At 37.7% G+C, this 18,752-nt stretch overlaps 1 protein-coding gene across 1 annotated transcript in view; it reads right to left on the minus strand.

Moving 5' to 3' along the window:
* The window catches only part of Hpse2 (heparanase 2 (inactive)), a 234,850-nt gene that overhangs the window by 201,777 nt on the left and 14,321 nt on the right, over positions 1–18,752 (minus strand). The window contains exon 2 of the mRNA XM_075974133.1: positions 17,588–17,759. Within this exon, the coding sequence (XP_075830248.1) occupies positions 17,588–17,739 (152 nt within the window). The 5' untranslated portion in view covers positions 17,740–17,759. The remainder of the gene's footprint in view (positions 1–17,587; positions 17,760–18,752) is intronic.

Below are 18,752 nucleotides of genomic sequence, written 5' to 3' on the forward strand. Positions count from 1 at the left end.
CATGGCCTGATCACCATCTTTTCCTTTCTGTTTTTTCTCCAGAATATAAGCTCTTCTGCATTTATTTGCAAGAAAATGTGGTGAATGTACACGAGTTGGGGATAGAGTCAGTGCTCAGTCAGGATAAACACCACGGAAACAGAATACAGAAACAAACACAGCCAATTATTAAAGTTACTGTGTGCTACGCCAGCACCAACTAACTTCTTATATGGTCATAGTCAAGAGAGCAGCTAGCTCTACTGTGTTCAGAGTTAGAGGGGTGTGGATGGAGAACAGGTTCATACCATTTACGACAATGAAGCAGGGAAGAGCTTGTGGTATGAGGAGTAACCTGGCGGATGGTCAGCATGAGCAAACGCAAGTTATGTTCTCAGAGTCCAGTGTGGCTGGATGCCAGGAAACAGGTGAGGGAGCAGCAAGAGATCAGGCTGTCAGGGCTCTGGAAAGTGGCCATGTTAATAATCTGACCTTTGTACTAACAGTGAGATGCTCGTCCAAATCCCATTTATACATGGTGACCAGCTACTAACAGGACCATGAAATATGGAGAGTGTGTCCTTCATGAAATGTCCTTATATGGTTGTTCAGTTTATCCTATGTTTACACTAAAAGCAATATCAGGATCGGATTTGGCTTTCAGGAGGATGACCAGCTGTAGTGAATGTGTGAGTCACTGGTGTGAGTGGATCTGCAGGAGGATGACCGGCTGTAGCGAATGTGAGAGTCACTGGTGTGAGTGGATCTGCAGGAGGATGACCGGCTGTAGCGAATGTGAGAGTCACTGGTGTGAGTGGATCTGCAGGAGGATGACCGGCTGTAGCGAATGTGAGAGTCACTGGTGTGAGTGGATCTGCAGGAGGATGACCGGCTGTAGTGAATGTGAGAGTCACTGGTGTGCGTGGATTTGCACGAGTCTACGGAAGAGGGGTGGGACGTTTTGAATCGTGAGAATGAAACATGGTTAGTACAATAGAGCAAGAGAGGCTGTGAAAGTTTTAATTGTAGCACTACTGCGGCACTTCCAACAGGACTTTCTAATCCTATTGAATACACACTTAACTAGAAGTAAATAGTCATGGAGCATGGAGTCTTTTAGACAGCGAGCCCTAAACGATCATTATCTTCTGGTTCATCGCAGATACTCTGCTCCTTCCTTCTGCCTCTGTCTCAGAAACTGACCCAAAGCACACAGACGAGCAGTTTTAATGGAGCTGCACACTGTTCAGCAATAGTGACGTTAGACGGGATAAATGCATGCAGAAGAGCTCTAGCATTAGTGGAAGATTTCCAGTGTAAGTCAAAGGATACCCAGGATGTGAATACTGACTAGAGGGGAAATTTCAGTTTTTCCCAAGTTGCATGTTTCTGTGCCCTGTCATGAGGCTGAAAGTCTGGACTATGACCTTAGAGAAGAAGTGCTTACTCTCATGTGACCTTTAGTTATCAAAGGGTAGCAGGGAAGGGGAACAGGGTTCTGTATAAGAGAAAATTGGCCAGTGCCAGGTAGACATTCTTGTATTTGGGGTCTTCCCCATGGAAGCCAATCTGTTGCAATAGAGGAAAGTCCCCTTTCACTGTGAGAGTCCTTTCTTCTTCCAGGAAACTCAGAATCTGGGAGACTTTCTTTCCTTTGTACACACCTGCATATATGTCGGATCTGAAATATTGTTGAGCTTCCTCTCCCGGGGCAGATCACAACTCTCACTTATAATAAAGTCCATCTTTATCCATTATCTCTAGAGTTTGACTTCTATTTCTGGACTACAAAGTACAATCTGAAAGACTAGTTTCTGGATTTTTTCCAGAAAAGAGAATACTTCACAGGGAACTGGAGACCTGAATGAGTGCACACTTCAATAAGAATACAGAAACCCGACCTGCTTGTCTGCAAAAAGAACCACTGGTTATGCAAATAACACAAATATGGTGTAACAACCATGCTATTTATAGGCCTGGGAAAGACTTGAGAGAAAATTATCTATCAGTAAATCAAGTTGACCTCTAGACAGATGGCAAATTTCAAGCATCTTCCCTTGTCATGCTTAACTTTTTCATATGCTTGCTATACTGGGTTCTGGATGGAGCAAATAAACTATAGCCCTCTTTCCTCCTCTGGCTGCCACTGCCACCACCACTGTAGCCTCCTCTTCCCCGTCTCTCCTCTAGGAGTGGTGGCTTTCCCTCCCACTCCAATCCTTTCTTCTGTCCTTCATTCCCTCTCCATCTCTACCTTATTTGTATACAGTGATTCAGTGACCGTAGACTGAAAAGTAGCAGAGTTGAATGTTTGTGGAGGCCTCTATTTCCAGTCCTCTCTGACAGCTTACACATCTCCGTATACAGTAGTTTATATAGCCTTTATACACAGGCGTTGAAATGAAGGGACTCTCCAACCAATCTCTGTCTAAGATAAAAGTTGCACTCATGTTTAACTTAATTTTGATCTTGAATAAAGACAGGAAAACTAACATTTGCTAATTAATAATCATTTTAAAGCCGTTTACATATTTTATTCATAATTATTTTAATTTATTATTTGAAAATTTCATTATGCATATAATACATTTTGGTCAAATCCACCCACTCACCAAGTCCACCACTTTTCCCTTCTAACATCACGTATTCCTTTTAAGTCCACTGACTTCACATAGTTCTGCCAGAATGTGCATGAGCTTAGGGTCACCCCCTGGAGCACAGGTAGCCTATCTGGGGCAACATTCCAAAGAATACTGATTTTCTGTCCCACAGCAACCATCAGCTATGGGAGGTGGTGGTATTATTTCTTTCATTTGGCAAATGAAGAAACTGCTCAAGACCACCCATGTAATTAATTACAGAACAATGCTAACCCTGATTCTACTCTCAAGCCCTTATTACAACCATGCAGGGAGTAGAATTGTAGTCTTTGTTGCGTTGCCACTTTTCCTGAGTTCATGGCAGATGCTGGGAGTGATCACAATACATTATTGCCTGTCTGGGAACTGGTAAGAATCTTTCTCAAGATAGATCGCCAAGCATTTGTTACCTCTAACTGGCCCTCAAGATAAAGTCAACTTGGGGGTGGGGGTTGAGAAGAGGGAGACTGTAAGGCAATGTCTGAGACAGGACAGAAGCACACACAAGAGAATATCACATACAGGAGAGCCAAATCGATTTGTTTGATTAGGGAAGCTGGGAGAATAGAGGTTTCGAGGGACAACGCTGAAATATATCTGGAAGACTCTGGCGAGCATTGACAGGGGCTGGCTGGAGGATTATCATGATAGGCATGGTTTGGCAAACCGTAGTGCTGCTGAGGAGGCTTGCAGACTTGGACTCAAGCACAGAAGCTTTTAGCTGACTTGATATGATTTGTCCTGGCTGTGGAAATTGGTGGGAAGGAAGAAACATGCATCAGGATATGATTATGAATTTCACAGAGGAAGGAAAATTTCCAGGAACTGAAGCTGTGGTGAGAAGCTGACTGAGTGAGAGCAAAAACCACAGGCCTCAAGTGAAGAGCGTTCTTTTTTATATTCTTGACTGTTCATACCATCCTTAGGTGAACGATGATAACTCAGGAAAATGGCACCATAGAATAAAATCTATTGGGTCCAGGAGTAAGACAGGTATCTGTTTTGAAACTTGGTACCATCATTAGCTTTGTGACTTTCACTTCCCAGGACCCTTTCGTATGGAGAGAACAGTACCTATCCTGCAAAGACTCTGAGATTCGTGGGAGACACAGATGGGGAAACAAGAGCAGTGGGTAGTGCAGTGCAAACACTAAATACATACGGGTATACTTTCCTTGGTCATGGCTTGTTACCATAACATTTGTACACATCTATTTCTTGATCAATAAAATATAAATGGAATCTGCTCTGCCCCATACATGGTAGTGATTCTCAATTTTGCTGTACCAATATTCTTTGGAGCCTTTGTTTGAAAGAACAATATTTGGTTCCATCTCCACACACTCAGGTTTGCCAAGTCTGAGCTGGATCTTAAGAATCAAGCTGGAAAAGAGAGAAGTTTTGGAGTTGAAATGAAACAGCATTGCAACAGACACCAATGATATCTAGAGAATCATTAGGGAATATGGACAAATTATACTTCAATAAACTGGAAATTGGAATGAAGAACTCTTAAAAATTAATAACCTTAAAGCCTCAAGTCCATAAATCCTCAAGTCCATATATGGGCAAACAGATTGAACAGAAATTTCTCAAAAGAAGTACAAATGATCATCAAATAGATGAAAATGTCAGTGTTTTAAGCAATCAAGGAAATTCAAACCAAAACTATACGAGATTTCCATCTCAACCCACTTAGAATAGCAGTCCTTAAGGAAATAAGCAAAAATGCCAATGCGGGAGAACCACCATGAGATCAAGGCCGGCAGAAACTATATAGTGAGCTTCAGGGACTGTTTAAGGTTCAGTGAGAGAAACTGGATCCTAGAAAGGAGGGCATGAAAAAGGTGGGGGTAGCATTCATTATGACAAGAATAGAGGGATAAGGAAATAAAACTATCATTTGATATGTCACTCCTGAGTATACACATGAAGTGAACACACCTGTGCTAATGTCAAGAATCTAAGATGCCGGCACAACCGTGTGTGCTATGACACTCGTTACAACAGCCAAGTTAAGGAGTCATCCTCGATATCCAAAATCAGATGAGTTGGTAGAGAAAATATGGTATATTCAGGTACACAAAGAAATTAATTTTATTCAGTCCTAAAGAAGACTAAAATGTGTATCTTTTACAGAAAAATAGATGGAACTGGAGATCATCACGGTAACTGAAGTAAGTAAGACTCAAAAGATAAGCATTACACGTTACTTTTTAGAAAAAGGCCTGAACATAGAAGTGAGTCTATTTGAAAGAGGAAAGGGACACGGCATAAGCAGGGACGGGGAGGAAACAGGGGAATAAGTGATCAATATAACCGCCATACATTATAAAGAAGCATGAAATATAATGAAATCCATTATTTTCTACAGTAACTATAAGCTACTGAAAAACAGAATCATGATGAATTTCACAATCCCTGTAGGTGTATCTAATGCAGGTAGCTCATGAGTTTCACAGGCTCTTGCTTGAACTCTTAGCTCCTAGCTGGTGGTGCTAGTTTGGGACATGGCACCCAGATGAGGTTAGTGGATGTCTGGGGCAAGCTTAGAGCGTGGCTTGTTTCTTGTCCTGTCTTTCCTTCCTGACCCTATGGAGATGTGAACAAAAGGCCTCATGCTACTGTCAGCACATCTTACGACCATGAACGACCAGAGCCTCAAACCCTGAGCCAAAATAAATCTGTTTTCCCTCAAGTTGCATCCTGTCTGGTGAATTTGATCACTGCAACAGAGAAAAGCAACTAATACAATGGACTAGACTTTTGACAAATTCTAGTCTTAGCAGTTCCTGGGACAATGGAACATTCTTTTTTTTAAAATTGATTTTATTGAACTCTAGATTTTTTTTCTGCTCCCCTCCATGCCTCTCCTCTCCCCTTCAACCCTCTTCCATGGTTCGCATGCTCCCAATTTACTCAGGAGATCTTGTCTTTTTCTACTTACTACATAGATTAGATCACAATGGAGCATTCTTGGAGGAAAAAATAGAATTATAAGGAGGAGGCTCAGGAGGAAAAGACAAAGTATGGAAGAATATTTCCTAAGATCATGTGGTCAAGTTACAGTGCTAACGACTTTCCATTTCAGGCGTCTGAACTCCTTCTCTGATGTTCTTTCTAACTCCCTCCCCTTGCTGACTTCTCTGATGCTAGAGACAGAGGAATACATCTTTCCTAACAGTAATAACTCATAAGCCTTAGCTTGGGTAAGCAACCAGGCTCATTCCTTAGCTGGAAAGAAGTACTCTCTAAAAAAATAAATAAAAATTCACAGAGAATTTAGAGTTATGGGCCATTAAAACAGCTGTCATCTAGGGAGCAGACAGTGCTGGGTGCAGTAGCCAGCACTTCCCTGGTGATGAGCACTGAACAAGCAGGCAGAATTTCTCTCTGGGGCAAAAAGAGGTAGATTCTTTTCCTTACAGAGTAAGAAAGGAAGACATTATTCTCTTCTGTCCTTCTGCAGTTTTGTGAAGTCACATAATGCCTTCACATTTGAAATGAAACAGAACAATTATTAGGAATAACTCTGTGATAATTACACCAAACTGTCCCCAGCTGTGCTTCTGCTCAAAGAACGGATGTGGCAGAAGGCAGAGAGTAGAGCTGTGATCACCCTCATGATACTGATGTGCCATTATAGTCTTCAGACTTTCCTTCCTCACTCAATTATCTGACTGCCTAGAAACCTGCATTTGAGTCATGGTAAAATGCCCCTAGACTAAAAATTGCCTTTTTCATCTTGAAAATGCATCTGTTCTCAGTGATTGTGTCTGTCCTTTCTTTGGGTGTCAACACACGCCAGGATCAGTGCAAAGCCTTTAAATTCATCACTCCTTTATTTCTATAAAAGGCCAAGACCTCAGTCACAGTCCACTTTACAAATGAAGACAGGGAGGCTTGGAAGAGAATAAACAGAGATTGATGAATCAGTAGAAAATCAATTCTCACCTACTTTCAAAATATATTCTCTACTATTCTTCTGTATTGACCTGCACAAGAGAAATCCCAAGTGTTTATGTTACAAAACAAGAAACTAATTGGGAAAAGTTTTTGTTTTGTGCTAAACTAAGTATCTTCAAATTTTAAAATGTTAGAGATGAAAGGTACCTTGGAAATAATTTATTACTACCACCCTTTGAGAAAACTGATGTCCACAACGGAGGTGATAACAAATAAATACCCTACACGATCTTTTCCCTCCGCGCACACTCTCTCCTCTACTTGCATCCTTTACGACACTTTTGAGTAATCTATGGCTCTGAAGGGAGGGAAGTTACTGCTCTGCGGCCTCAAGTTAAAATCAGAAGATAAGTAAATTTTAGGTTACAGAAAATAGTTTGATGTATTTTTCTTTATGACAAGAAACTGAGACTAGACAGATCATGGGCCTAAGAGAAAACCCAATACTATTATTCTGCTAAAGGCACTTGGCAAGAAAATAACTCCTAATGACTCCCCACTATACCAAGATTGGTGCCTTGCTCAACCCACATCAGAAAAATTTCCTCCTGCAGTAGATGGGGATGATATAGAGACCCACAGCTGGGCAATGTACATAAGGTACGAGACTTCGGAATACTCAGTACTAAGTAAACACCGTGGAACTCCATTGGAGAAAACGGATTTCTCCTTTGCCAGGTTTCAATTGCGAATAAATTCTTTATTAGAGGTGGGACCCAATGTCCACTTCCCCCTATCAGTGCTGGGATCCCATATGTCTTGAATCTGTACAGGCCTTGTAGGATACCTTCATCAAATCCCTACCCCTCAAGACTCAGGGATCTATGTGGAAGAGGAGGCAGAAGGATCATAAAAACCAGAGGTGGTGCTGAGGCAGAGGTGGTGGATGACTCCAAGGAAACTTGTCTTCCAGAAACAACAGAAGTGTTGTAATATGAACTCACAGAGACTGGCAGACCTACAAGGCCTGTACCTCATCACTCACACATAGACAGCTATACATCAGTATCAGATACTCAACAGAAGTGTTAGTAATCATGTATAAACAAGGATAGAAATTCAAGATGCAAAAAGTCAATTTTTCTATTTCTGGCTTGTTGACTACTGAACACATAATACTTAGCAAACACTATTGTTTGCTTCCTAGCTCTTTTCAATTTTTATCCCCATTATTCTAATTTGAATGTTTTACATAGTTCTTTGAACTTACGGAGCAGAAAGCTGAGCCTGTCTGTATGTTCTTATACAGGTTCATATTAATTATTCTGCTGGAAACTCTGTATTATGTGGTGGTGACTTCCCTTCTTCATTCACAAACTTACTCTACAAATGTGAGAAATTAAGTAATAGGCATTTTGGTAATAATAAACACAACAAAGATTCTTCACATCCTCACGGTTTATAATCTACATGTATAAGCAAACAAACAGCAAATACATACTTACAAATTGTGATAAATATTGTAAAATGAGCAGGTAGGTTGTGAAAGAAAGGACTCTAAAAAATGAGACAAAATAAGTTATATGGCAGGTGGGAAGAACTCTGGGATGAATAACAAGGGAGAATGGCAGTTAATGAAAATACAGGGTTAGGCAGTAGGCAGGCCATTAACTGTGGGGTCTTGTGGATCAAAATAAAACAAACTCACGTTTTATTCTAAGAACAACAGAAAGTATTAGTGAATGACACCAAATGAATTATAACCTTTAAATAATATATTTTGGACACTGAGTAGTGGATAGATTGGAGGGAAAGGATGAATAGTAAGGCTCCTAAAGCAGATATAAATCCTCTGAATTTTAATAAATTTAAATCTTTTTATTTTCACTGTGTTTGTCCTACTACAATCATGAAAACCAGTAATCACATCAGATCCTGGACATCCTAGTATCTAGAACTGTGAGGGAAACTTTCCTTTATAAATTACCCAGTTTGGGCTTCTTGCTGTAGCAGAACAAGATGAAAGCATTGTCTAATCCTTATTTGTAGTGATGCGACCGTCTGTAAATATCTCACAGTCTAGGAGACTGGAACTTTTTGATGGACCTCCTCACAGTTAGAGTTAATAATCCACCTTGAGGTCACTGCTAGCCTACTGAGTAATCAAACTGGTTATTAAACCTGTCTTTAAGAGAACAATGTGACAATCAACTTTACTTGCCTTGGATTTCCCATGCAATTAACTTTTATAGCCCAAGATAAGACATAGCTGCAATCTTAAGTTACTACTCTTCCATACTCCTGACCCAGAATAATACTTGTGTATCATCTGCTGAAAGTACAAAATACAGAAGTTGAAAGCAATTTCCTAATACCTACCATAAAGGTTGAAAGCAACCATTTATGGATATTGGTTGATAAATAATGATACTTGTTATCTGTGTCAGTTGGGATCAGCTGGAGTCAGTGACTCAATCCCTTGTCGAACTCTGATAAAGATTTCTGTCAAGTATCCCATTCCTTTCCCCATGTTATGTTTTCTTTACTATTCAATAAATAGAGCAAGGCCCATTGTTACAGACAGACACACTGCAAACACACATGCACATATGGCATACAGACATTACTCACACATAGACAAAACAGACATATATACATAGGGATAGAAACAGAGACACAGGGACAAGAAAATTCACAAGACAGCCTTCACACAGGCACACATTCAGACTCATGCAAGACAGAGGACGGAAGACACATGGGGCATGAAACAGAACATTCAAATCTGGACTCCCCAGCTGAATGATTCCAAGGTGGAAGTGTTTTTATTTCTTTCCTTAATGTGACACTGAGGCATTATTGGTGGCTTGGAGTTAATCACTAGTGCATATAATCCATGTAATTATTAAGCTTAATTTAAGAAAGAATATATTTAATTTTAAAATATTTTTATTTATTCCAATTACATATTTTTATAAAAATATGTTTTTAATTTATAAATACAATATCTTACTGTACATATCTTGTTATATACATGTAAGAGTATTAAATTATAGATATTTTAAGTATTGATCATGAATTATAATTTATCTTAGATTAATTGTTTATTTATATTTTTTATTTTAGTTTTTGTATGTTATTGGTTTCTTATGCCTGTGGTCTTTGGCTATCTATTCACATTTAAAATGGTATTGTAATATTTTTCCAGATCACAGGTACAGAGTTAAATATTAAATAAACCAATGTTTACAATAAATAATATTATTGACTGGAAATTCTATTGTGTCTGCATAGCATTTTGATCAACATAGACAAAACAATTATAGTAAATTTCTCAAGCAAGAAAAATGCGTTGCCTGGTAAAAGAAAACTAATGAATTAAACATAAATTGTTAACACATAGATGGTGCATAGAAGTTTATGGACAAAGAACAGATGAAACTGATACAACCCTAAAGAACAATTCTTCAGCTAAAGCCATGTCTAGAACTATCCAGGTCTCGACTGAGGACATGAGAACAATAAAAACAAATATTTTATTAAGTATTTCCCATTTTCCAAGAGACTTGTAACTCCCTGATAATACGAACACAGGGATCCTATCTCTAATCCATTTCCTATTCTATAGGAGAGGCAGTCTTATATATTCCTATTTTAAAGAGATCAAAAGCTTGCGTGGTTCTATGTCATTAAAGCTAATAAGTAACATTATTATTATTTATAAAATCATGTTTTACTCAAAGCATCAAAATCTCAATCCATGAATTCTTTTTGCATCAGATAAACAAAGTTATTTGGTATGTAGACAGATACTATATTAGTTTCACCTGTTCTTCTACTATAACTTCTAGTACCATCTATGTGATGACAATTTATATTTCACTCACATATAAGTGCTTATTGGAAAAAGCACTTATATATATAATATTCCTAGCTTCTAAGGGTATAAAGAAGCAATATCTAGATCACAGTTCATGGTCTATTTTGGAGGCAAATATGTAAACAAACACATTATGATCAATTTGATAAATGCTGGAGCAGAAATTAAAATGTGATGCAAGGCCAGAGGGGACCACTGAAATCTGACCTGAGTATGCCGGGGAAGATCTGGGAATCAAGAGGGGAAAACTGACCTTCCAAACAATTACATAAAACAAAAAGATGCACAAGTCAAACAGCGTGTGGCATTTCCCAAAATCTATAATACTTTGGCATACTTGAAGGTAGTCAGCGTAATGGAGCACAGCAGTTTACTAGATTGGAATTTATGAAGACAGAGACACTAAAAGCTAAGAGTCAGCATATCTGGAAAACTTATGACTTCAAGCAAAACTGAATTGACTAGATGTCACACTTAAAAATGACTCAAAAATCCACATGGGGGTATTATTAGAGTCTGAGAACAGCTACAAATAGATTGTTAAAAAGAAAAAAATGATACGATCTATACAGACAAATGAAGATGGGATATGAATAATGCTAAGAAGTTCAAAATAGAATGCTCAATAGCAACCTGAATATGTGTGCAAGGAGTACCGAATCTAAAACAGCACCATCTCAATACTTGGATGTCCATAACATGTGCGTTTATGTCTGGATCTCCAATTTTAATCCATTGATCAATATGTCTTTATGTCAGTGTTGTTTCTATTATTATAACCCTGTAGTACAACTTGAAATCTGAGTGGTGATAGCTCAAGCAGTGCTTTTATTATCAAGTATTGTTTTAGCTACTCATGTGTTTTTATGAAGTTTAATATCATTTAATATTTTTATATTTAACAATTTTATTAATAATACTATTATACTAACAATTGTGTTGGAGTTTTTATTTGTATCACATTGAGTCTATAGACTATTTTTGGTAATTTCATTATATTAATCTGACCAATCTAAGAGCATGAGAAATCTTTGCATCTTATGGTGTCTTCTTCAGTTTCTTTCTTCAAGCTTTTATTATACAAGTTTTTCATCTGGTTGGTTAGAGTTATCCTAAGATATTTTCTGAGGCTATTGTGAAAGGTACTGCTTCCATGATTTCTAATTCAGTATGCTTGTCATTTGTATATAGGAAGGCTACTGATTTTTGTGTGCCGATTTTGTATTCTGCTACTTTGCTGAATGAGTTTATCAGTTGTAGGAGTTTTCTGGTGGAGTGCGTATGTAGTCTTTCATATATATGTTGGGGGAGGTTGCTCTTCCAATGGCAATAAAACATATTCACATCATACATCACCTCCTACATCATAAATACAACAATATAAACTGATAATATCTGATTCCATCATTTCCTATCTATATCCCCTTGATCTCCTATAGTTGTCTTATTGCTCTAGATAAGACCTCAAGCACTATATTAAAGAGGTATGGAGAAAGTGAACGTCATGGTCTTGTTCCTGGTTTTAGTGAAAATGCTTTGAGTTTCCATACATTTTGAACGATGTTGCTGTAAATTGTCTTTATTTGTGTGAGGTATTTTCCTTGTATCCCTATTTTCTCCAGCATTATCATGAAAGGGTGTTGGGTTTGTCAAAGACATTTACTGCATCTAATAAGATGATTAAGTGTCTTTTGTTTTTCAGTCGGTTTTTATGATGGGCTACATTTACTTATGTATGCATGTTGAACCATCTCTGCATCTCTGGAATGAGCCAACTTGGACATGGTGGTTACTTTTTCTCATGTGTTCTTCAATTCAGTTTGTAAGTATTTTATTGAGAATTTTCCATTTATATTCAAATGGGATACTGGTCTATAATTTTCTTTTTGTTGTTGGGTCTTTGTGTGGTTTTGGTATCAGGGAAATATTAATTTCATAAAAAAATCTAGGAAATGTTTCTTTAGTTCCTGTTTGTGGAATAAGTTGAATATTTGTGTTATTTCTTCTTTAAAGTCTGGTAGATTGATATACTGAATCCATCTGGCCCTGAGTTTACTTTAATCAGAGGACTTTAATTACTGCTTCTATTTCATCAGGGGTTATGAATTTGATTGAATTGTTTATTTAATTTTGATTTTTGTCAGATCATAATATCAATAAATTCATCCATTTCTTTTACATTTTCCTTATTTTAAAGTATGTTTTTATGATTCTCTGAAGTTCCTCAGTGTCTGTTGTAATGTCTCTCTTTTCATCTTGAATTTTATTAATTTTGGTCTTCTCTCTGTGTCTTTTGGTTAATTTGGCTAAATGTTTGCCAATATTGTTGATGTTCTCAAAAGGAATCATCTCAACTTTATTTATTCTTTTTTTAATTTATTTATTTATTAAGGATTTCTGCCTCCTCCCCGCAACCAACTTTATTTATTCTTATACTGTTTGTTAATTTCACTTCATTGATTTCAGTCCTGAGATTTACTATTTCTTTATATTTTTATATTTACTCTTTGTAGGTATTAGTTATCTTGTAAAATAAGACAATAAAGAATGGACTGGAATGCAGGCAAAATGGTTATTGTACTGTTAATCAAATTTGGGATAAGAAAAATAAAGACAGGGCTGGGGATATCTCTCAGTGTGTAAAGCACTTGCTGAGCAAGCATGAGGACCTGAGCTTGGGTTCCCATCATGGACATAAAATCTGGGCCCTGTGGCACATATCTGAAACATCGGTGCTGGGTAAGGTACAGAGACGGGCAGATTCTAGAGTTTCACTGGCCATTCAGTCTACCTAAATGGCAACCACTATTTTCAGCAACCAACAAAAGATCTTCTCTCAAAATTAAAACAAACATAACCAACAATTGGGGAGAGCAAAAAGGGAAGAGATCAGATGTTGACTACTGGCTTCCTCATGCTCATTCATACTTGAGCACAGCCCCTCACACATAGGAACATACATGTACACATCCTCCCATCTCTTTCTCATACACACACAAAAAAACCCTTAAATAAATAAAGAAATATATAAATAAGAGAAACAAGACAACATTAAGAGTTGGAGAATATTCAGCTGTTCTTGAATTCAAATATAAACAAGCATGCAACATGATCCTGCATTAATTTAAACAAAGTTAATTAATAATACTGTCAATACTTATTGCTGTGTGGTATAACATCACTGTGTTACAGTGATATACCACTGTTTTTCACCTAGTGAAAACATTCTGAAAAGAAATTTGGCAGCAAATATAAAGTAATAAAAATTAATATATATTTTTGATCCAGAAACCCAACTTTTTGGATACAGTCCAAGGATATTATTCAAAATAAAAATTTAAAAATCTATTTGTATAAAGATATTTATAGTTGTGCTACATAACAAGCAAAAACTGGAAAGAGGCCAAATGTTCACTAGAGGAAGGATGTTTAGTTAGACTTTGGCTCATTAATGCAATGAATATTTATTTCTACTAAGAATGACAATTATGAGAAGTATGCAGAAATAAGGGCTATATGAAGCAATGTATAAAAATTCAGTGCTCAAAATGATGTCTCTACCATGATCACATATATGTAACACTGTACTATGTAATATTGAACCTGTATAACCAAGAGAGTTGGGAAAGACTATGTGCTGCTAATTTACAGTGCTGATGTGTTTGCTCTGTTGGTTAAGCTTCTGGGATATTTCTTTCACACACCTATATTAAGAAAATCAAATCCTTATTTTGTCACATAAAAGAAAAATATTCATTTATATTTTTCTTCGTCCTAAATGGATTTTTCTGGTTTTTGTTTGTTTTTTGTGCGACTTCAAGTTTAGACTTCAAGTTGCCACCCCAAAACCCTAGCCACATGCTTTGTTCGTCAGACTTTCTGTTGCTGTGGCCAACACTTGAGAGAAACACAGTAAGAGAGAGAGGGTTTATTTGGGCTCATGGTTTCAGGCCATGGCTGGCTGATTTTGTTGTGTATGATGTAAAGCAGAACACCATGGTGGCTGGGAAGCAGAGAAACAGGAAAGGCCAGGGCAAGCTATATCTCCTCAGAACAACCTTCCACTGTCCATGACCCAATTCCTCTAGCTAGACCTTACTTCTTAGTGACTCTAACACTTGCTTAGACAGTGCCACCCTCCAGAAACCAAGCCTTCAACACATGAGCCTGTGAGGGACACTTCATAGTCAAATAACAGCACACACTCGTCTCTCTCACCACTGTGTGAAGTTTCTCAGTTCTTTCCTAATACACTACCTTGCATGCACTCACATCTTAGCATGCACACAAACTCAACATCTAATCACACGTACTATAGTGAGAACAGGGTCTCCTCATAAATATAACTTTTTAAACCTCTCAGTGCAAATAGTTGTTTCTTATATTATCATGGGAGAATTGTCCTCTGCAGACGGTCAACAATTTTGCTTTTCATTTCTTCCCTTTAAAGGATGTCTTAACTTGGCTGTATTCCCTTTTTCTTCTCTCTGGGTATAACTTAACCAAGAAACCTGTTCTGCTCTATTCTACATTAAAGGAAGGAGCAGCCACCTTCCCTGATGACACAACACCCTTCAGTTGTCTTTGGGTTTCTTCACAGTAAATGTTATTCTAAGTATTCTTTCCCACATTATTGCTGGCTGTCTCTCATTCCCCACTCTGCAAGCCACTGCAACCCAGCTTCAGCCTCCCTCTCCTGAGCTGTCTCTTGAGGCATTAGCAACTGACATGCGGCCAAATCCAGAAAACACCTTTCTCTCATCCTGTTAGTTAGAAGCCTCTGTCTTTATTCTATTTTCTTCATGTGCCTGATTCTTCTTACACCTTCTTACTTCTGCAGGTTCTTCAGGCTATCACCTATGCCTTTCTTTTCTTTTTGTATGCTAACTTATCTTCTCCATTCCCATGATTTTCAATTTCACCTTTGTGCTTTTTTAAAAACTTCTCAAATGAATAGATATCTCTAACAGAGAACCCGATCTCTTCGCACTTATTAAATGATATTCTTGACATCTATATTTAGTTTCATAGCACTAAGACGAAGTCTCAGTTGTATTCTCAGAACTACTTAGTCAGAAGGATTCCTGTCTCTGTTTAAGCACATGGCGCCATCCACTCTCTACTATCACATCATTGTATGTTTTACAATGTACAACCCTATCCCATAGGCTCTTCTTCCAGCTGCCTGCCACCACTCTACTCCAGGCCTCCACTACTTCCTCCCTGTATTGCTGAAGCAACCCTATCATCAGTTTTCCTGATTTCTCTCTAATCTATTTCCCACAGAATACCCAACATCCTTTTCATATAATAATTTCCCTCCCCAGCTTAAAACATCCTATGTTACCCTGAATGCAATTAGAAGAAACAGCAAGTCCTTCCTTTTGCCTACACACCCTGATAGAACACACTTGCTCTTCCTTACTTCTCTGACACTCCAGCCAGCCCAGCCAGCTTTCAATTTCAGGGACTCTGTATGGTTTTAATTTTAAAACTGTATAAACAAAAATAACCACTGATACTGTTCACTTCTTCACTTCTCATGCTGTGCAGTCAACCCATCATTCTTTATATACACCTTTCAAGGAAATGTTTTCATGACATTCCTAATTCAATCAAGCCACATCTCTTAGTATAACCATGTATACTTCATACTATTCTGGTTTTACATTTCTTGTTAATGTCTATGTCTCTCCCAACTTAGTGAACAGCTTGGGATGGCAAAGAATGTATCTGTTTTGTTTAATATTATCTCAGTTGCTAGCATGTTACTTAGAACATAGTTGTTGCTCAAGAAATATCTTTAGAAGAATAAACAACTGATATCATTTCATACTATTAGAATGACAATGTAAATCATATGGGGACACATTAATCATTAAAGTATAGATTTAAAGGATAGAGAAATTAAATTTTTATTATGAACTTGTGAAATATGAATAAGTACATTGTGACTGATCTTTATATACAAAGTATAACGGGAAAAATAAAAGCCAGCTCTTCATCTCTGTCCTGCTCCTCATCACACACTTGCAATGAGAAATGTCAAAAGTTCAGGGAAAGCATGCAAAAGGAAGGCCTAGCTAGTGAGTAGGGACTAAGGCCATGCACTTTTTCAACAAAAAGGAAGTAAATTGCCCTTGAGCAAGAAAAGGGGAGATGGAAAGAAGAAGAGATTAAGAAAGGTAGTTTAGGTAAAAATTCAATGATTTATATGGAAAAATGCCTAATATTCAACTTCACATTTCTGGTGTTGTTATTATATAAATCCCTCTGCCTTCCCTAGACCTTAAGTAAAGCCTGCTGTGTTCACAAGCTCATGTCAAGACTAGGTAATCAGAAATGAAAGGAGTAACTATTCAGGAGACACCGTTTTCTTTCTTTTCATCTGTTTATGCCTGCAGGACATTTATTTCGCTAACTGCTTGCTGTATACATGTCATTGTAAATGGTCTTACTAACTTTGAGCTGGAGGGATAACTATTCCTGTTTAGACTACATACCACATATAACACGTGAATCTCCCCACCTCATTGCTCTTATGCTTGTTCCAGTTACATTTTCATTTTGAGCCTTGATTCAACATATTAAGCCTCCCTCACTCCACTGTGGTTCCCTCTGATTGCAATATTTGCTGGCAACAAATTCGTGGTCAGGCATTTCTTCCAACCCTATATAACTAGACCAGATCTGAATGGGCATATCCATTATTCGGTTTGAGGCCAGTCGGCTGAAAGAACTGAGTTAGAGAACATTTCACATTATTCTTTGCACCAACGCACAAAACATGTTTGTCAGGTCAGTTAAAATTAAGCAAGTGATAACAATAGTACAGAGTGATGTCTGCTATTGAAGTATTAGTTTGGTTCTATTTTTATTTGTAAATATTTATAATGTTTTTCAATCTTTTAAATATATGAAATTATTCAATTAAATCCTATATTAAATGATTTTGTTTGCAAATAAGGCATTCTGTTCAAGCCACTTAGAGATATGTCTCCTCCCACCCCTGACTCTAGGAGCCCTCCAGATGACTGCTATTGTTTGTCGAAGAATTCCTGTTGGGTAGTTTGAGAAAGCCTCTCTTTTCTTCTTAAATATGAAAATAGCCAGAATAAACACAAATACTTCATTTCATTATATTTAACAAGCAATACTGTAAGGACAGCTAAATAATCTGACCTACCCATCTAGGAGAGCAATGACGTTCTTCCTGGGCCGTCCAATATTAGGGCCATACAAGCTGGCTCTGGAGTATATCCGGATGGGTTGTAGCAGCCTCTTCAGCTGGATGTAATCCTTTCCCAACTGGCTACCATTTACTGCCCGGCCATGCATGCTCCGATAGTTATTTGGCTCTAGATTAAAAACAGACATATAAATTAGAATGGAGAAGAGTGAGATTCTGCCAGCCCTTTCCTTTGCATAGAACTGTGCCTTTTTCTTGCTAGCATGAATAAAATAACAAAAGGAGGACATAGTTTTCTTAAGGAATACAGAAGCTGTCATGTTAGCAGCGCCAACTTGATGTTTCATTCATTCCAAACTTATCTTCATAAAACTGACCCAAATCACAAAAGAGACCATACTTATTTTAGTGATACTTTGTAATGAGTGGTAGTCACTAGAGTACCATCTCCCCAAATTTGTGCACCAGAACTTGGTGAGCTTATTTGGAAATAGAGTCATTGAAGATTTAATGTTACTATGTAGTCACAGGATTAGGGTGGGCCCTACATCTAATAACTGCTGTTTGCAACACAAAGGAAAAGGACCTTCAGATACTCAGACAGGGGACAAAAGGCTGTGTGACAAAAAACACAAAGCCTGGAGGGATGCTACTGTGCTAAAGAAGTCTGGCAGTTCCAGCAGCTAGGAGAGAGGAATGGAACATATTCTCCTTCAGAGCTTCCAGAAGAAAGCAACCATCCTGATGTTTTGATTTCAGACTTGTGGCTTCATAAACAGTAAGAGAAAACTTGCTTCTTTTGTTTTAAGTCATAATAATTTGTTATTGCAAAGCCTAGGAAACTAGTACAAATGGTAAGAAGGGTTACCTTTATAAGTAGAATTATTGCACACAAATTTAAGAAAAACACCCTTGCTATTCACTAGTAACAAAGTAGCTGAGTGAAATCATTTCCAGCAAACCACTTTCCCTGAGGTTAGAACTGCAAGGATATGAAAGGTTCTAAAAAATCAGCAGCTCTTAAGAGTTAGAGGGAGCTAAACTTGAGATTCCCCAAAGCCATTATCTCAGATAGTTTGAAGCTGTGATTTATGTAGAGACAAGGCATAGATTATCAGACTCACATGAAATTTTAAGAGAAATTTGGGGGAATAAGACAGCC

The sequence above is a fragment of the Microtus pennsylvanicus genome, chromosome 5, assembly GCF_037038515.1.
Source record: "Microtus pennsylvanicus isolate mMicPen1 chromosome 5, mMicPen1.hap1, whole genome shotgun sequence".
NCBI classification, from domain to species: Eukaryota; Metazoa; Chordata; class Mammalia; order Rodentia; family Cricetidae; genus Microtus; species Microtus pennsylvanicus.